Consider the following 20417-nt stretch of genomic DNA (forward strand, 5'->3'; position numbering starts at 1 on the left):
GAGCTAAAAAGTAACCATCGTTTTAGGTATATATTTTAAGCGATAAACGCAACGCAAAGGGTGACCCTTTAGCTTTATGACTATCATCACACCACCATAAATCCTCCCTCTAACTCTCATCACCCAGTGTAAATTCTGGATGTTGACCATGCTCTGACAACATCTATATTCTGAGAAGGTGGGAGGGTCCATATTAGTTAAAGCTCATCCCTGAGGCCGCAGCACCATCGTGGTTGTGAGGCGATATGAGTTCTTCGGAGAAACACTGGATGGTGACGTTACAGCAGGTTTTCTACCCGACACTCGCAGCTGTGGGTATTCCATGTGAGTACAAGTCAGACATTTAGTTTTTAAGAAAACGTGGCACATCAATAACATATGAACATCTTCTCCTTCAGCCAATGCCATCAACTTTCTCATCATCTGGAGGAGGAACTGTATGCTCTCCAGGTCCGGCACCTTCTACCTCATGGCCATGTCTGTGGCTGACAACCTTGTTCTGTTCTTCATCGTGGTGCTTGAGCTAACGTTCAAGTACCACCAGCAGGAACCTTTCTGGAGCTTTGAGCCGTGGTGCAGCTTAAGAGACATTTTCAACTACGGTGCCTTTAATGCTTCTACGTGGCTCGTGGTTTTCTTCACCGTGGAGCGTTTCATCGCCATTCATACATGGAAAATCAAAGTCAAAATCTGTACCCCGAGATGTGCCACATGGACTATAGTAGCCATCTTTGTCCTGAGTCATGTACTTGCTATCCCCTACTACTGGTCCAACACCTCAGTCCAAGTGGACAACCAAACAATGTGTATCTACAGACCGGAGGCCCCGGCTCCCTATATTCATGCTCTGATTTGGTTCCAAAGTTTGCAAGCCTACTTATTCCCATTTCTCATCATCTTAACCCTAAACGGACTAACTCTACGACTCATTTCTCTCCGCAACCGCATTCACATCTCTGCAGATTCGACTCTCAGACTCCACAAGGTGAAGCCTATCCTTCGCTCCAGGATGAGAAAATCTGTTGTGCTTTTGGTGACAGTCTCCATGACTTTTGTTCTGCTCTCCATCCCTCGCGCCGTGACTCAGATCATCCTCCGCACAACTGACATGTACACTTTGGATCGCAACGACTACAGTCAGCGAATAAACATCGCTGCCGACACAGGCACCATGCTGAGCCTTAGCAACTCTGCTGCTAACATGTACCTATACGTGTGTACGCAAGCTAAGTTTCGCCAGGAGTTTATAGCCTGCATCAGGCACGTCTCTTTATGTATATTTAAAACCGCAGAAAGAATTAATCGTCATTAAACCTAGCGTATACACACATTCGAGGAAGTTTGCACAGGTGGACTTTGTGTGTTTAACGAAAGCTTTCCCTTAATTTTAGCCGCCAAGCAGTTATAAAACACAGTTGTAATTTTCTTTATCACAGCAGTATTTTCTTTCACGTGTTTACCATCCTGACACAATTTTCCACTGTTTGACATCAGTTTAATGAATTTCCTGCCTGTGGTTTCCAGACGAATTGCAAACAAACACGAGGAGGAGCAGACTGGTTAATCATTGGCAAAGCCGAGTGTCAATGTGCAGTTAGATTCAAGTGAAGTATGGGGATTTTTTGTGCTGGTTCATGCATTTATCAGAACTGTAGGGGGTTGCATGTGTTCAGTGGATTTACTTTCATTAAGGTTTTATTGAGCAGCTTTGACACGTGAACTGCACATGGATTTAATATTTTGTAAATGCCCAAATGTAGTGGTTTAGTTACTGGCCCAAAATCACAGAAACCTGGTTTGAGCACCTGCTGTGGACATTTGCTACCCATTGATGCCCCACTTTTGTTCTCTGTCATCACTAGTCAAAATAGAATATATATATATACATATATAAGACACACATGCTCAAGTGGCAATTGAAACAATTTCAGCAAACCTTAAAGATTTATTGACATTTCCCTGCTGCCATAAGAAACCAATTACATGGGATGATGAGCCTGCACAGACTTGGCTTATTTTAAACCATTTAGTGATTTAATTTTAAAATCTGTCTCGGCAATCAAAGCTGTAGTGGAAAGCCATGCTTGTGTCATCAACATGGTAAAAATGACAGAATCTGCTTTCTTCACATCAGTGATCATCTCTTTAATCTAATCAGACGTTGAAGCAGATGCTAGACTGGATGGCTACTTCTTCTTCATACTTTTGGGAGCCTTGACTAGGCCCTGTATGTACTTGTTAGGAATCCTGTAGTGGTCTGAAACAATAATACAAGACAATCAGGGTTAATTTGACTAAATTTAAGAACTCAGAGTTAAATCTTTGACTTATTATGCGACGCCATACCAAGTAACAAAGTGCCGACTTGATGGACCTGGTTTCCTTGAATCTGGACGAGCACTTTGTCTTTAGAGCCTGGAACAGGATGTAACACTGAGCTGGCCTGGACTTTGTGCTGCAAAGCCGAGGCCACAGCAGCAGGATCTAGTCCATACAGTTCCAGGTTCTTTATCAATGTCACCTACAGTAAAAAAAAAAAAGTTAAAAGATCCATCAATTAACTTTCACACAGATCTGAGGTTTAAACACTGACCTTCTTATTGGAGCCACGAGAAGCCACTGAAATGTCAATGGGCTCAATTTGGCCTTTTTTTGTTATGGGTGCTTTACCAGGGAAAACTACTTGATGGCACACCTGCATTCTTCCTAAAGTCCTGTTGAAAACAAGTGGAAGTCATCTTAAAATGACTTATAGTCTTAAGTGCTACTAATGGTAAGAATTGTTGACAGAACGACTCCAGCTCGTTCTTAGTCTTTTTGCATCGCTTCCTCAAAAAACTCCATTATCAGGAGCGTCTTCATGGAAAATCATAAATAGAGGCTCTGATTTTCCATTTCAAAATTTTGCAAAATCCATTTTGATTCAATTTCATCGGCTTTCCCTAATCAGATTTCATTACTAGCTTTTAAACTACCAGAAATCATATTAGACATGCTTAAAATAATTGTTTGAGTTAACTGTTCAACGCTGTATTTGCACCAAAAACACAAAGCTTTCCTCATTAGACCGCCTGTTTTACGATGCAATTGTTTGACATTGTTCCAAAACAGGTCAGTGAGGGTGTAGTCCGTGTCGTATTGCAAATTCCGCATGATTTATTTTTATTTTTATAAAACTAAAAAAAGAAATGCTAATCTACATATATTCCTCCTGTGAGAACCAAGCCACAACCCAAGGTTCTTCCCTGAGCATCAGACCAAAGAGTAGTTGCATAATATAATCAGGTTATCTTTTCATGTCGTTTCATGAGTTCATTCATTTTTCTTTGATACCAAGTACTTTTGATTTTGCTCAATATTGTCAAACCTTATTTTAATTGTTTTCTCCATATGCTGGAATGATTTAGGTGTTAAAAGCTGAAGGCAATTTTTGTCTTTTCTTTGTCTTTCTGCTGTTAAACCTGAAAACCTTCATTTATAGGAAACACTGAACCACAATTCTACGTCACCATAGCATCTAAACTAGTTAAACCTAGCATTACATTGTGACTTGGTGAGTTTAGGACTTTTGATTTTTGGGTAAAATAATAAAAAGCTTAAAAGTGGCCCCTCAAATGATTATTAATGTCCTCATGATTCGTTTTAAAAACACGGCTTATTTAATTTATGTTGGAATCATTTCCAAAAAATAATACCATCACTTTAAAATGTAGAATTACTGAATAGTATAAATAAAGTGTAGTAGAAACATAAAACTTAAATGTGGAAAATGTAAAGACAAACATACATTTCTCTTGCAGATTTGAAAAGGAAAACAGGGCTTTTCTTTAGTTTGCCCCATGATGTCCTACTGTCAACAATATCAGATAGCTTCAGATAGTTTCCCTTCCCTCTGTCAAATATTCCATGTGGATTCCATATGGGACAGTTGTTATTTTTTCTCATGTCAGCAGTGATGGTAGAATGTTGTATATAATGCATCTCCATAATGGCCACACATGTGAATTCCACCCCTAAAGCTAACGAGAAGTGTTTCAGTGGTGGACAAGCATTGAGTACACACTGGTCTTTACCTGCTAAATAGGTCGTCCCACTTCAGAGTCTCCACTTCCTGGTACTCAGATTTTTCTAGTAAGCAGTCGCAGAGGACAGGATTCACCGTCACAAAACTGTTAGCGGTTACAAAAAAAAAGGAGTTAAATAGAAGAACTGACAGGGAACACGCTGCCTTGTTAAGTGATGCCAACTTCCATGACAGATCTGATTAAATTTGCTCCTTGGTTCACATCTAAAGATGTAGAAATCTCTTCATGAACTAAATGGAAACATGGGATGTCCATTAGGCTTCAAAGCCACAGTTAAACATTTGAGCAGAGTTTAAAGACATTAAGTCGACTCTAATCTGCGATCGTTCTCTGGCCTTAAAAGCCATCGGCTCGACACTGCACTCAGTTTAGAAATCAAGCAGCACATGGACAGCGTTCAGTTAATTAAGATTATCTCTTTTAAAGCATTTAACAAACAACTCAACTGATACGGTCTACTTAGTAAAACCCAAAAAGCAATATCCTGATTTTTTAGGTTTTCAAACAGCTTCAGTCAAATTAAAGTATTTTTTTTTTATTTTTTACTTCTTTTATTGCCATTTGATATTATTATTAATGTTACATCAATTACACAAGGTTAGAGTATTTTTTCTTGTGTCTAGTGTAGAAGTGCAGCTGATGGCCCCCAAAGTAAACACACAAAAACACACAAAATGACAATAAAACACAAAAAAAAAAACTGAAAAAAAAAATCAAAATCACTCCAAAAACACAGAAGATGATTACAAAAATTGTCAGAAATCTATAAAACAAAAATATAATAAAAAATCGTCGTTGGACAGGCAATTTTTGTAAAATTTAAATTTCCCCAAATTGTTGAAAGTTGCTGCAAGCATGACTCGTATCCGAGTCGCACTATAACCGCGTCACTGTTTTATACTTGGTTCCGCTGTCGTGACTGCGCAATGTTATGGTAAATTAGACATTTTTAAATAACGTTATCATTTATTTTGAAATGTGAGACTAATTACAATCATAAAATCATACTTATGTGTTAAAATTTTGAAACATTTATTTAACACATTTTAATGACAATTAAGGCCTTATTTTTAGATTCATGAAATTAATAACTTTTAAGACTTTTTAAGCTTCTGGAAGAACCCTGTCAAATAACGCAGCAGCTGTAGTTGAGTTTCATCTTCTTACTTTTTATTATGCTCCACCACCAAGTCGTTCTTCTTCACGTAGTCTGTGACGAGACTTCGTACTTCAGTCGGATTCATTGTCGCTCCTTTCCTGTGGAGGCAGCAGATGTATGAGGGAGAACAGCTGCCCTCAGTTTTTCCCACCATATACTGACAGTAAAAAAATAACTGAAGTGAACTTGAATTGTTGACTATTGTTCTCTTTTTGAGTAACGTCACTTGATCAAGCCTAATCTAACATTCCACACTACAAAATAAGTTATAAAAGTATGATTCATGCTGATATTGTATTGGTATCGGCCAATACGCAAGGCTGCAATATCGGTATCGTATCGGAAGTGAGTACTATCGGAGTACTCCTCCATGGTTACTGAGGACCCAGTAACCATGGAGGAGTGAGGTCTGACCAATTCCAGCAAAGCAAACATTTTGGTTCAGGAAAACTGAATGGGCTCAGCCTATGTTAGTCGTTAATATTTAATCTGATAAAATTAAACCTCAACAAATGCTGAGTTCACTGTAGCAAAAAAAAAAACTTCCACTCAAGACAAGGGATCAAGCTTAGAAAACCATTGACAAATGGCACCACTTATGTTTATCCATCTTGGCACATAGATTGAAAAAAATATATACACAGCCTATATATGGCAAATAATGGTACAAACAAATGCTGGAATTATAAGTATCCCATTAGTTTGTCACATTTAAGATTTTTGTTATTTTGCTGGTTTGTTCTGATGTTTGACCTTATTGATTGTATTTTTTCATTGAAATATACAGCAAATTCATTGCATTTTCCAGCTGACAGTAATTCAGGGGCTATCTGATCTGGGGGGGTTGTGAGCTTTTCAATTACAGAAAACAACATGGAAGAGTTGTTGACATTTTTGGTAATAATTTCAGAAAAGTATTGCTGCCTTGCTTTGAACAAGCCATCATTGAATTTTCGCAGACTTATTTTGAATAGTTCTAGATGAATTTGGAGTTTTGTTGATCTCCATTTACGCTCAGCTCTTCTACAGTCAGATTTCAAATTCTGCATTATCTCAGTCCTCCTCCAAGGTGTTTTCTGTATGTTTGGTTTTCTCTTAGTTTTGATTGAAGCCACCACATCTATGACATTACAGACTTTTGTATTAAACTCATCCAAAAGATCATCAACTGTCTCAGCACTCAATGTTGGTGTCATTGCTATGGCTTCCATAAACTGTGCACTTGTGTTGTGTTTATGTACCTTTTCTTTAAACACACAGAAGTAGGGGGAACAAATCTTACAGTCTCTAATTCAAAAAAGACACAGAAATGATCAGATACAGTAGAGCTAAGTCTCTTACATCAACAGCAGAGATATCAACACCTTTAGAGATAACCAGATCCAAAGTGTGACCTTGAGTGTGTGTCGGACTAGTCACATGTTTCATAAGACCAAAAGTGTCCATTAAAGCATACAGCTCTTTGGCATGTTGTTATTGTCCATGTTGTTGTCTACATGAATGTTAAAGTCACCTGTTATTATTAAAAAGTTGTATTCAGTGCATACAACTGACAGCAGTTCAGCAAACTCATCCATAAATTCTCCAGAATATTTTGGGGGTCTATAAACGACTAAAAACAGAACTCTTGAATCACCCTTCAGTAAGAACGGCATATATTCAAAGGAGATAAAATCACCAAAAGTTATTTCTTTGCACTGAAATATTGATTTAAAAATGGCAGCAACTCTACCACCTTTCCTGCAAGTACGACACTTATTGAAATAAATAGTCTTGTGGTGCACTTTCATTGAGAATAGTATTACTGATACCATCATTCAACCACGTTTCATTAAGAAGTAAAAAGTGATGTGTCAAAATAATATCATTAATTAGTAGTGACTTGTTAACAAGAGATCTAACATTAAGAAATCTAATTTTAAAGATTTTACTGGAGACACTGGTGGACTCTTTGGATGACATGTTATGGGGTCAAATTTTTATCTCTATTAAGCTTTTTGCTTTTCTTTAATTTCAAATTTTTACCTGTGTTACCTGTCACCACAGGAATTAAAGAAGCTGCATTAACTCCATAAGGCCCTGACTTTTTCTGGTTGTTCCTGAAAATAGAGCTATTGCAGTCCAGACCCAGCACACATCAGACCTGTGTCGCTCTAAGATGAACACAACTGGCCTGAGGAGAAAAATAATCCTGGGCCTGATATCGTCAAGGAGGGATGGGTGGTATGATTGATTCTTTAAAGGAGATAAGATGGGACCGTGGTGGGGTAAAGGGTGGGGTGTCAGTCTTGTGCCAGCCAGAAACAGCTCGTTCATCTGGGCAGTTAAATCCAAGAAGACAGGGGTAGGAGAGAAGCTGGATGAGGTGGAAGTAGGTGAACTTTGGGGTGAAGCAGGTGGGTCCTGAGATATGGGCGGTGGGTTGACCTCTTCATTTTGGTGATTTTGATTTCTTGCTGGAAGCTCATCGACTCCATGTTCTTTCCTTGTTGTTTTGTTCTCCGATGGTACATGTTGTCCTCTGTCTTTATCAGAACTGATAGCAGTGTGACAGGTGAAGTAAAATAAGTTGGATGTGAAAAGTTTTACTCCAGCTTTGTTTAGACACAGTCCATCTGCTCTAAAAAGATGACGACATTCCCAAAAAATAGGAAAATTTGTGCGAACAGCTCACAGTTTTTAGCAGATGGGTGAAATCCTGCTTTAACACCTCAGACTCCTCCTTGGCTAAATCATTTAATCCAAAATGAATCACAACATTTTTCAAATGTGGGAAATCTGCAACAATATGCAAGATTTTGTCAGCCAGGTCTGATACTGTGTCATTAGGGAAGCAAATCACTTTCACGTTGCTGCTAACCATCTTCTGAGCATCTTTAACAGAAACGTCTCCCACTATCAGTGTGTGAGGTTGTTGCTTTGGCTTACCATGTCGCTTTTGTTTTCCTGAAGCACTTTCAGTCTTCGCAGTTCCAGAAGGTTGTGTGTTGACCTCATTAGAGCCAGAAACTGGGTTTGTGACTTGGTAATACTCCTGCCTTTAACAAATGTCCACTTTTGTGCCTGGGCAGACAAGGGAGTTGATGTTGAGGCTACAGTCTGCGAAGCCAGTGCAGGCCAGTCCGTCTCATTATTGATATCAGGGCGCTTTGCTTGGCCCGTTAGCCTTTGAAGTGGATATGACTTTTTCTTAGGCTTAGCTCCCAGAGTATTCCAGGGAGGACTCGCACCTGTTGGCTTATCAACGGGAACAAGATCCTCTTTAGGTCTGATAGCTTTGTTAGCTTGGGCTGGTAGCGAGTTAGCTTTATCCACTCCGCTGTTTTGAAATTAACCTCAATGTTTACTTGTATTTCTCACACTGTAGTCTCCAGTTCAGTAATTTATTGGAGAAGACTGCTGTATTCTGTTGTGGAAAGAGCCATTCTTCTGCTAGTTAGCTTGCTACTTGTAGCGAGCTAGCTTGCTACTTAGCTTTCCAGTTGAGCCAGCAAATAAAAAAGCAGTAGATGATTACCTCAGAGCCAGTCAGATGGTAAATCATAGAGTTTGTTGTTGAAGTATCGTATCCTTTCTCAGAAGAAAAAGTTCATGTGTAGTAAATAAATTCCTCTGTGAGGTCCGCTCTGCTCTTTTGCTGCTGTCAGCTCAGCTGCCGAAAGTCAACACTCACATGGAAAGTCAACAAACACACGGAAAGGTTTACTCTGGGTTCAACATACGGTCATGGACACATTCAGTGATTTAAGACACTACATCCACACAACAGTAGCTGGAATTGAACTAAGGGGGTGTAACACTGTGTAGGTCACAATAATATCCTAGAAATCAATCAGTGTACTTTTAGTTTGAATAATTCCCAATTTTTTGTGTCATTTTTGTAAAACACCTGCAGTACATTTACAACCCACCAGACGGCTATCACACATATTATAGGAGTGGTTATTGTGCCAGTTTGGGTTACATATAGGCTTTACACTGATCTGATCGGCTATATCAGATTGGTCGATATTTTGCATTTTATGCAATTAATGTGATCAGCTGTAATATCTTCATTTTCCAATCTGATCAATGACGTCATTGTCGTGATGAAACTTTCTGTAGATGCTCCCATTGCATTGTTTTATCGTCTCATTTACACTGAAGAGTTGTTTGCTTTACGTGCCACAGCTTTATTTCACTCACATTTGTGCACAAAAACCTAAGATTGAATGGTGAAAATGATCGGCCCAAAAATCCTGATAGAGTAAAGCCTAGTTAAATGTGTTATAGTCAGACATTACTATTGTGGGACGGGGGGGATGTTTAAAGGGACAACATAATATCACCATGACGACACATCAAAGAGAGGTCAGAGGTGAAGGTGTAGGCCTCAGGAGCTGCAGACGATTTATAGCTTCTTTTATGTAAACACGATTCATCATCCCTTCCTAAAGCTTTTGCCACCCACACACACACGGACGCACGCACACGCACCTCTTGTTTGCATCCAGAAACAGCAGCTCCAGACGTGCTGACACAGAGTAGATAGTTGTGATCTCTGGAGGATGGTAGGAAATTTCTCCTTCCACTTCATCACACACTGAAGCTGCTTCCACATCCGTCTCCTCTGGAGCGACGAAGGAACGCAGTCTATTAAAACATCACAGTGATATGAGTGCTGATGCGTGACAAATTGGACTCCCAAAGAATGCCTTTAAATTTAAAAACATGGTTCTACTCACTGTGGATGTTTCCAGTCCACCTCCACAATGCTCTCCACTCCCTTAGTGAGTTCCTTCACCCGTACTAGATGATGCTGCTGCTGCATGGCCTGTAAGAACTTTGATAGCTTTTTTTTTGTGGGGGGTGGAGAGAAATCCAATTAATCAACTACAGAGTTTTTATACTGATGTTCAAAAGTAATTACATAATAATTGTAATCATGTAATTAATACTTCATTACAATTATGGCATAATTGTAGTTGTAACTGTAATTAAAAAGAAAATGTTGTTCTTGTAATCGTACCTAAATTGTAATTGAGTTTAAGTAATTGACTTTGTAATTGCCATGAAAATTCTATAAACATTGTCAATATTAATTTAACACAAAACTGGGGAACAGTTCTACACATATGTAGTTAACAATTATTAAAATATGTTTCTTATCAAGTTTTCCCATATTTTACCATTTTTAGAAAGTATAATTCAAGGGGTATACTGACACAAAAAAAAAACAGTCACACCAAAAATATTAAAACCTATATTTGCATTGATTAGGAAGCCTAACAAGGTAACCAAAGGTTAAGAGAAACAAATTAGATGATAGATAAATTGTTTTGTATTTTATAGCTGATTTAGCACCTGTTATCATGAAAGATGCTAACAGAAAGCTAACGCAAGAGGATGATTAACTTTTATTAGGTTATTTATTTCAGGCTCAGTAATTGTGATTAATTTTAATTGAACTTTTGTAATTGACAGCGTAATTGTAAATGACTTTCTGAGGATAATTTAATCGTAATTGGAAAAAATACTGGTCACTGTCACAGTAATTTAATTGTAATTGAAAAATGTTATTGACCCCAACCCCTGGTAGTCACGACACAACTGATGTTAGGGTGAGCATATTTTGATTTCCAAAAAAGAGGCCACTTTGGCCGACCACGACATACTCAAAGTACTCAACGTTTTCTTGAATCTACCTTGTAATGACAAAATACAATGTAGCAGATAAATTAGTTGTTATTGTCCATATAGTTTTAAAAAAAATTATTTATCTCTTTATAACAAAGACTTAAAAACAATCTGATAGTGTAAAACCTAGTCTTTAATGACTCTGTCGCGTGTGAGTAAAACGAGAGTAATTACATGGCACTGGCTGTAAAGAGCAACTCATTAGCTTTCAGAAAATTGTGGAATTTCTCTGATAAAGCAAAGATTAGCGGCGCTACGGTATTTTAAATTAAAAAGTATCTATTCGTACGGTTGCTGTACAGACGATCCCCAGTGCTATTGGTACATTTACCGAAGTGCACGCGCGCACGTAGCGTCTTAGAGTAAGTTATATCCCTATATCGCAACAATTTTTAGGGTTAGGTTTACGGTTAGGTTTAGTCTTAGCAACGTGACCTAAACCGGCAAATGAGGGGTGCTGCGTACGGACAGAATGTCGGTATATTGATATGGTAACCGTACGGATAGCCACTGCCTTTAAATTAATGTGTTCTCCAAGATGCATTCAAGGTCCCTGGGAAACCCGGACGTTTCCATCTATTTATAAAATCTGGCCAGACAAGACGTAAAAAGAGGACATATACTGTATGGTCCCACTAATTGATGTACCTTTTTATAGCTGGACTTTTTGATATCAATTTGTTTTCCACTCGGGCTGAAAAACAGAAACAGACCTCAGCTATATTTCTTTATGATCCCGATGCCTGTTCAAACATAAATCAAGTAAGTGCTCTTTTACCAGCAGGAGAACATGTGGTTCCTCAGAAAAGTGCTGGTCAGCAGAGGGAGCTCCGACTTCTTCACCCTTGTCTTTAGTGCATGCATGAAACACTGCAACAGCAGGGCGTCCATCAGCGCTGTGAAATCAGATGACAAGGGTCACATTCTAAGAATTCTAAACATGTTGCTTCAATTACCATAATTTCCCAGTTGAACCAGCAGAATGACCACCTTCCATGCCTGCTGTGCAACCTGCCTGGGATGGAGGTTTTAATGGAAGATAACAGGAGCTTTAAAGGGACGTACTTTAGATTTATGACTTCACAACATGAAGGAAACCATCAAAAGTGTCCAACATATCTAAAGTTAATAACATACTTACCAATACAGTGGTTTTCTTGATGTGACCCCATTTTTATATTACAAATTTCTGGCGACCCCAGAGGTTTTTTTTCCTCTAAAATTAGTTTTTGTTCATGTTTGTTATGCTGTTACACATACAGTGTAGCCAGTATTAGTGCACAAAGTGACAATATGAGCTAGCTCTGATATTTTTATACTGCGTTTTATTTGAACTAGATTTATATTTCAGAAAGTGAAAGTAAAGAATACAGTTGTTTGAGATTGTGTGTGGTGTGTTTGTCTCAGAAAGAATAAGACTTATTTAAGCTCTTTGAGCTTTCTGCCTCTTCATGTACTGTATGTCTATTTCTGTAATATGATGTAGCGGTGTCCCGATCCGATATTGATATCGGATATTGTTCCAGAAAACGAATATTGGATTTTATCGGACTGCATCTAAAATCCCTGATATATATTATATTATATCTATTCAATTGTAGAATACTGTAGATATTATGTTGAAAGTTATGTAGCCAATTGGTTAATTAAAAATGGGTCAGTTTTTCTCATCCCTACTGTTGCTGACTATTGTTCTCTGTTTGAGTGACATCAAGCCTTTTATAACATTCCACACTACAAAATAAGTAATAAAAGTATGTATGATTTGTGCTGATATCGCTTCGGATCAATATCGGTATCGGCCAATACACAAGGTTGCAATATCGGTATCGTATCAGAAGTGAAAAAGTTGTATCGGGACATCCCTAATATGATGCAATGTTTGTTTAATTGTGCAAAACAGATGTATACAAATTGGAAAAAAAGGTTAAAAAAATTCTAAATAGAAAAATATAACTTTAATCTGTATTTTTTCATTTTATTACTTACTAGACATTTTTTTCCAGGTGACCACAAGGTTGAAAAACCCTGTACAAATATATCTAATTAGTAGAACCAACTACCCTGTGATATTGTTACTGCAAAAAAATAACTGTATGTCAGTTAAAGCAGTAAAAATTAAAATCCACTAGTACTTTTGATGTACACAAGTGTAAAACAACCTTGTGACCAATGTGTGTGTGCATCTTATCTTATTATAATCATCTTCGCATTATTTTTTTAATCTAATAATGAAAGTGTTTTTTTCTTTATGTTCGCAAAGGCAATGCACTGCTTGTATTTCAAAGCAGATTTATTACCCTTTTCTGTGACCCACTTTTGGGTTCCAGCCCATATGTTGAGAAACACTGCTCTACACATCCATCATCAATCTTTTTTTCCGTGGACTACTTTTTAAATGATTCTGAGCATGTCATACATAGATGAAGAGATTTGCTGACTAAGCAGAAGTGAACTCTACCTTGTGGTGTTTCCTGCTCCTCCTGGTTCTCCTCCTCTTTCTCGTCGCCTTCTTCACTTTTCTCCTCCTCTTTCTCAGCCAGGCTCAGATCTTCAATCCCACCATAGTCTTGCTTTGTGATTGATTCGCTGGCAGTATGCTGCTCCTCCAGGGACTGCTCAACCTCCACCTTTGCCCCCTCCTCTTCCTCACTAACCTCACATTCCTCTTTATAGCTCCTGTGTTCATCGTTCTCATCTGGCACACATGGAGGACATGACTTGTCACCAAATGCCCTAAAACAAAAATAATCACTTTGTCAGAGAAAGTTATGAGCTGCTGAATTCAAATGACGTGATTTTTTGATCCATAAAATTTAGATTTCCATTTATTGTTTATAGAAAATCAAGGATCGGAGGCAGAGACTAAGCTAGAAGGTTATGGGTTGAAGCCCCAGCCCTGCTGAGATGTGTTTGCAGTATCCACAAGGTTTTATTTTGTGAGGATGTTCAACTTTCATGATTTTAGGGTGAGCTAAGCTTTAAGTGTGACTAAATTGGTGTAACGTTTTATCGCTGCTGACACGTGGACCGTCCTCTGTTACTCCTCCGTATCTGCTGCTGTAGCTTTCACCTTGTGTTCTAAGTCTCATTTCTTTACTCACATGCTTCAAACTCAGAAAAACCGCCGAGTCGACGTCTGTTTGGAACAATGAGCTGAATCAATCTTGTCCTCTAACAATCTGCATGGTCGCCTCTCTTTCTCCAGTTATTTGTAAACATTTGGTGAAAGTTGACCTCTGTGTAATAATGTGTTCATAGCCTGTGGTCAGTGGCTGGTTTCCTGTGTAGATTGGAGGACTCGGGTGAAACGCTTCCCCATCAGCTCCATAAACAGTTACAGATTAGATAAAAGTGCCTGAAGTTTAAGAAATAATTATAGCTGCTGTGCAGCAATGGTTGTGGCCAGGCAATTTCAGGCAAAACAAGACAGCAGCAGTTAGCGTTTAAAGGCAGAATTCAAGTTAAGACAAACGTACATTGACCACTGAGCCAAATCACTATGTATAAAAAAATAAGTCTCAAAATCATAAAAAAACAAGCACTTCTCTTTGCTCTGAAATGCTGGGGGCGTGTCAGTTAGAGGCGTTGGAACCACACGCGGGAAGGGCGCCTCCTCCGGGTACTGTGTCTATGGGAGAGAGCAGTGTGAAAGTGGCTCCAGCGTCGGTACTGCTTCTCTCATTGGTTTTCCAAAGTGCTCAGATCGAGCCAAACAAGATGTCAGCGGAAAGATCTGCTCTGTCCGAGTCCAAATATGTGCATCTCTCCCGGGTAAAAACGTGCTAATTTCATGAAAAAAGTGGCACCATCGGAGGCGTCTTATTCCCCTGAGTCCGATTATGTGGTTTTTTTTCAGCTAGGGGCCGAATTGCGGCCAGCTGGAGGCCATGGAAGTTTGGTGTGCTTCAAAAAACTGTGGGAGAAGTTTTTGAAAACAAAACAGAGTAATGGCGTCTTTGGGCTACATTTTGGTAAAAGTTGCAAATCTGTAGCACATATGGTTGATTTGTTGTGATTTTTAAAAATGCTGAGCTTAGAGGCTTCCTTTAGCGCCACCTTCAGGACTATTGGTCTGTTTTTTCAGCTTAGTCAATCTGGCATGTGACTGGACCTTTGACAAAAATTTGAACATGCAGGATAAAAAAAATTTCCAGGCAGCTTAGGCTGTCTGGCTCCTATAATGATAATAAAAAAGCAGGTTCTAATTAGCCATGCTATGTGACATGTGCTTTCTGGAGTCCATGACGACACCAGAAGAACTGTGGGCATCAACACACGGATCCAGTGTCTTTAATGTCTTACTGCAGTGGTTCCCAATCTTTTTTGTCATGAGTACCCCCTTTGCATTTTTGTCAAATCATATGTACCCCCGCTTCCTATCATTAGTATCGTCCCCATAATTTCATATGCAAAACCCCTAAATGTGTTGTAACTTGTAAACAATGGCTTCTTAAAGCTGAATTTAAAAACAATGAATGGAAATTCAAGTTGAAATTATTTTGTAAAAATATCATGCTTTTTTTTGTGATTACTTCAATAGTAAATAAATACTGTCTCCTTTGTAAAATGTAGCTAATTATTGTCTCCTATTGTCAGAAGTGTGATAAAATGTCCTCTCCAGCACAAAACAATCCTGTTTCAATAAATTGCAAAAAAATATGCACGTACCCTTGTTTGGGAACCAGTGTGACTTTCTTACTGCTTACAGTAAGTTAACTCATTCCTGGGGCTGCTATTTCCAATTACTGTGTGAGTAATATTAGTTTTTTCTTTTGTGTGCAATGATGTGAGTAAATATTAAATATATCAACATGGTTATAACAAAACTCAACTCCTTAAATTGCTGTAAACCTACCCCAGTACTGAGTAGAAAGAACCTTTCACAATAAAGCTGCTGGTTAATGGCTTTTCAGGTGTAAACGACAGATAACCTCCACTCCATAACCTGAACTGAATGATTTGAAAAAGTACTACGGTTGTTATTCATCCACCACTCGCCTTCTGTCTATCCCACCAATTACTAATGTGGAATAAGGATTTATGGGGGCTCAAGTGCATGACATTTTTCTGTCTGAAAGGTTATATCAGCTAATGCTACAATTGATATGCTTCCTTTGACACTGAGCGCAAGTACAAAACAATCAATTGCACTTGTGTTTAATAAAATACAACAGAGGACACAACCTCCGGCTTATGATCCAGTCAGCTTTGATGGCTGAAGAAGAAGATACTAGTCAATAAGCAAATTAGAGCCACACGTGTTATTGGAGGACTGTATTTTCTGGTATTACCTTTTGGTGACAATAAAGAATCCTTTGACAATCAAAGATGTTTAAAAAAGAAGTTAGATGTTGAAACTGAATCTGTTTTTATTCTCTTTCGGTAAATGAAATAAGTTTACATCGACTTCTTTAACTTTTCCTGATTATTTAGAGCAACCAAAAGCAACACAAATTGGCACTTTGACCAAAAAAGCTGCTAAATGACCTAAAAAAGAGGCTGAAAGCTTCACTCCAATGGAAAACAATGGGATGTTTACACGCAAATGGGGCCGCGTGACATCATCAGTCACGTGATTTCAAGATGATGGAAAAAAGGTTCTAAAATGGTAAGATCATCCACTTTTCAAAAGTTAATAAAACCAATATGTTGAAAAAAAAAAAGTGTTATTTTCTAGGCATAGATCTTCTAATAAGTACATTTCAAAAGTTTCAGGCCACATTTTTTTAAAAACAGTGGAGGATCCCTTTAAAGATGAAAACCCTAGTACCTGGTTTGTGTACGCAGAGTCTTGTGTTTACTGGTTAAGAATTCACCATCTAATGACACTTGTATTCATTGGATTCACACAAAACAAAGAGCAGCAGCTCACCAAAGGGAATCCATGTATGTGTGGACAACACACACGCCTCGGCCTTTCATACCCAGGCTCTGCATCTCTGCACTGGACACAGAAGCTTGACCGACTGCTACTGGTGCTCTGTCAAAGACAACAAAAGCACAGATGAATTATTGACAGCCATAAAAAAGGGAGAATAAAGGGAAAGTTTCGGGGCCCATTTATAAAGTCAGCAAAATGATGGTCCAATGTTCTATGAATCCGTGATAACCACATTTATTTATTTATCTGAATAATATTCACTGTTATCCAGGAAGTTTATTATTATTTGCACCATAGTATATAGTCATCTTAAAGATGTAAATCCTTGTTTAAATCAGAAATAAAATGGTTTAAAAGTGACCTAAAATGGTGGAAAAGGTGTTGAATGGGATTTTTGAAAACCACAGAAATTGGTTAAAAAGTGGAAATTAAGTGTGGCCAAAAACGAACAGAGAAAGTGTTAAAAAGGGTTCAAATTGTCAATATTGGGAAGAATTAGTTTCAATTTGCAAATAATGGACATGACAAATCGTGAATGTGGTTAAATTGGCAAAAAATAGGCATGAATTGTGGTGAAAAGGTTAAAAGTGACAATAACAGGTCAACATATGTGACGTGGGAAAAGTGGTGGAAATGGTTTATAAACGGCGAAAAAAGAAATGTGCAAAAAAGGCATGGAAATTTGATGGAGAATTGGCAGAAATGTAGCAAAAATGCATTAAAAGGAGCAAAAATATGGCACGAAAAAAGTGATGAAAATAGGTTAAACAATAGAAAATTTGTAGTTGCATAAAAAAATGGGTAAAAGTAAGCAAAAAAATGGGCTCAAAAAAAATTCTTAGTTTCTTGAAGGCATCTGGCGACCCCCTCCCAGTGTCTGATGACCCTAAATGGGGTTCCGACCCCAATGTTGAGAAACACTGCTTTACCGTAACACACCTGTTGTGTACGAGAGTGACGGCACAACAGTCGCCCTGCTTTACATCTGGTAGACCACATGGAGGCACCACCACTCCCGGCAACATGAGATCTGTAAAAAATAAACACATAATAAGGGCTGTTAATCATTTACCATCACCAACAAATACATGCTCAGAACATGACGTTAGTTTGTAGAAATAAAAGTACCCGCTCCTCCGATCAGCTTCTGCAGCACAGGAGGCCATGTAGTGAACGTAGGCAGGAGAGCTGGGCAGCGCCACAGCACGTAGACTGAAAAACAACAACATCACAGATTCATTTCCATTGCAAAGAGCTCATTTCCCCACGCTGAATGTGCTTCATCACCTGTGGGATACAGTCGTTTCTCCACCTCAAAAAACAAAGGATTTTTGTGGACAACATAAAGTGTCACTGCTTCTCCTTTGTGGGCATAAATCTTTACAACATTTAGTTCTTCTTTGTTGGGAACCAGCTCAGAAAGATCATCAGCAGAGAGAGAAGGAAACGCTGCTAACAGGTCGGACTTGAGCTTTCGCCTGAAAGTAGAAAACAACAAAAAGTCAGAAAACAAAATTACCCAGTAGCTCTCCTTTTTACAGCACAAAGCCAACTATTTAATGCATTTTAAATTTACGCAGAACACTGGAAGTACATGGGAAATCTGCAAACTTATGAAAGTGGTTGAGGGGAAAAAAAAACTATATTTAGTGTCAGAAAACAAAGGATAGTCTATCATTTACACTAAAAAGAAATAAATAAATTACTCTACAGTCCCTAAACTAGTCTCATTACATTTGTATCTTTAAAAACTATTTTCTTAATCATTATTATGATCAATATTTAAGTAGATTTTTATTTTTATTTACTTCATTAATATTACTAGTCTCATTTTCCATTTTAAATTTTCCTAAATTGTTTTTGACAGATCCCCAATTTCCATTTTGTTTCAGTATTACAGTTTTTTCCAAATTTGATGTCATGATACTTTCTGAAATCGTGCCAAACAACCTTAATATGGTTACCGTACTTGAGTTTACTATTGTTACATTTATATTGCTATGCTTGAGTTGAGATGTGCAGAAGGAATGTTGTGCAAAAAAAAAAAAAATAATCACAAAAAATTGCATAATAGCCGTTCAAACGATTCAACCATCCATTTACAGGAAAACAATCCATATTCCTCACGTCTCTACTCTTTAAAAATGACACACACAGCACAGACCCAGATGGAAAAATGTTTAATACAGTATATTCTTGTATGTGCTCTAAAATCTGAAACTAAATCTAAGCCCAAAAAAATATTCAGGATCACATTAAAACAGCAGATAAACACAGAAGAGGAATAGGGCCACTAAAAAAACAAAAAAAACAATACGTTAAAAAAACAGAGCGAGTAGTAGAAATAATCTTTTTTTTTTTTTGAATTATTATTATTTCTTTTTCCCTTGATTTTTTTTTTTTTTTTTTTTGAGACGCCTGCAAGCTCCTCCCACACAAAACACAGGAAAAAAAACGAGTGAAAATGACCAAATTTGTGTGGCCCTAATCCCCTTCCGTAGATAAAGGTGTATTTTGAAGAAGGAAAAAAAAAAAGCATGTTAATACACGTTTAATATCATAATAATATCATGATAATACATATTTTAAATTTGAAAAGGGACCAAAATATCAGTATCTATATTACAGGCAAAACATTTTAAATGAAACAATTAGGATGTTTATTTGCTGAGGACTTGCGGAGTTAGTGAAAAATAAAAAAACGGCCACTTTTGTAAAAATTAAGAGCAACATTTAATTAAAGAAAATATTTTATTCCACTTGTGCGTCTCCGAACTTTGACCACGTTAAAAACCCGCACATGCGCACTGCTAACTAAACGTCAGAGCCCAGTGATGCGTTTTTATTCACATGGTGTGAAGTTATTTTATTAAGTACATGATTTGGACGAAGTTACAAGGTCATGAAAGCGTCACAGAGGTAAAAACACGTATATAACACCTTCAGTTTGGATTCTTGTGTGTGTGACTCACCTGTCAGAGCCCTTTATAGCAGTGTTGGATTTGACACGAAACGCTTTAGCAAACATTATCTCACAAAATGAGAAGAGCAGACCGATTTAACCTCATAGAGTCAAACTTAATAGTTACTATAAAGTTGTCGCATATTTGTGAAAAGACTGCATAGCAGTTGACAGCCTGCCTGTTTGGCTTTTTGAGATATTTTAATAAAGATAAGCTGCACCGCGTTCTATCTAAATGAGTCTCACACGTATTTACCTCCGGTCAGAAACCGCGCATGAGAAAAGTTCCGGGGGACGAGTAAAGATGCACACATAGAGAAAATCAACGAGGGTTTGAATGTTTAAATGTTTCTTTGGGAATCGCATTTATTCTTAGCTTCAGACCACTCATATATTATAGCAAGTAAATTCGTTTTGAAAAGAAAACGTTTAACACTATTTCTCTCAGTTATTATTATTTTCTTCATGATGATTATGATTAAAGATAATATTGTGTTTAGAAAAAATATATTGACGTGTAAAAAATATTTTCTGACTTTGATTTTAGTTGAAAAATATCTCCGGATTTGAATTTGAATCCTTGGAGATGACAATAGATTATAGACATTAATTAATTTGTGTGTATTAATTACTATACAAAATAACAAACAC

The 20417-nt window shown here is 37.7% G+C and overlaps 2 protein-coding genes across 2 annotated transcripts; one reads left to right on the plus strand and one right to left on the minus strand.

Moving 5' to 3' along the window:
* Window positions 1-245: 245 nt before the first annotated feature.
* On the plus strand, window positions 246-1564 carry LOC114466552 (probable G-protein coupled receptor 139). The gene is made up of 3 exons (XM_028452071.1): window positions 246-324; window positions 399-1260; window positions 1525-1564. The coding sequence occupies exons 1-3, from the start codon at window positions 246-248 to the stop codon at window positions 1562-1564; spliced, it is 981 nt and encodes a 326-aa protein (XP_028307872.1).
* A 361-nt stretch (window positions 1565-1925) lies between these two features.
* On the minus strand, window positions 1926-20002 carry eif2d (eukaryotic translation initiation factor 2D). The gene is made up of 15 exons (XM_028453744.1): window positions 19777-20002; window positions 18092-18282; window positions 17933-18016; window positions 17744-17834; window positions 16796-16903; window positions 13382-13656; window positions 11699-11816; window positions 11569-11614; window positions 9969-10075; window positions 9721-9876; window positions 5253-5342; window positions 4074-4169; window positions 2594-2714; window positions 2347-2521; window positions 1926-2257 (listed from the first exon to the last, which is right to left on the minus strand). Exons 1-15 carry the CDS (start codon window positions 19830-19832, stop codon window positions 2187-2189), a joined length of 1785 nt encoding a protein of 594 aa, XP_028309545.1. The 5' UTR covers window positions 19833-20002; the 3' UTR covers window positions 1926-2186.
* Between the last annotated feature and the right edge of the window lie 415 nt (window positions 20003-20417).

This window comes from Gouania willdenowi, chromosome 7 (genome assembly GCF_900634775.1).
Source record: "Gouania willdenowi chromosome 7, fGouWil2.1, whole genome shotgun sequence".
NCBI classification, from domain to species: domain Eukaryota; kingdom Metazoa; phylum Chordata; class Actinopteri; order Blenniiformes; family Gobiesocidae; genus Gouania; species Gouania willdenowi.

Bases quoted from the DNA above. Each gene is read 5' to 3' on its own strand.
- LOC114466552 (XM_028452071.1), top strand. From the start codon at position 246: ATGAGTTCTTCGGAGAAACACTGGATGGTGACGTTACAGCAGGTTTTC. The intron at 325-398 runs GTGAGTACAAGT...CTTCTCCTTCAG, and splicing joins CGCAGCTGTGGGTATTCCAT to CCAATGCCATCAACTTTCTC. The intron at 1,261-1,524 runs GCACGTCTCTTT...TGTGGTTTCCAG, and splicing joins GAGTTTATAGCCTGCATCAG to ACGAATTGCAAACAAACACG.
- eif2d (XM_028453744.1), bottom strand. From the start codon at position 19,832: ATGTTTGCTAAAGCGTTTCGTGTCAAATCCAACACTGCTATAAAGGGC. The intron at 13,657-16,795 runs GTGAGCTGCTGC...TTTTTGTTTTAG, and splicing joins ACATACATGGATTCCCTTTG to GGCATTTGGTGACAAGTCAT. The intron at 10,076-11,568 runs GTACATCAATTA...ACAAAAAAAAAG, and splicing joins AAAAGTCCAGCTATAAAAAG to CTATCAAAGTTCTTACAGGC.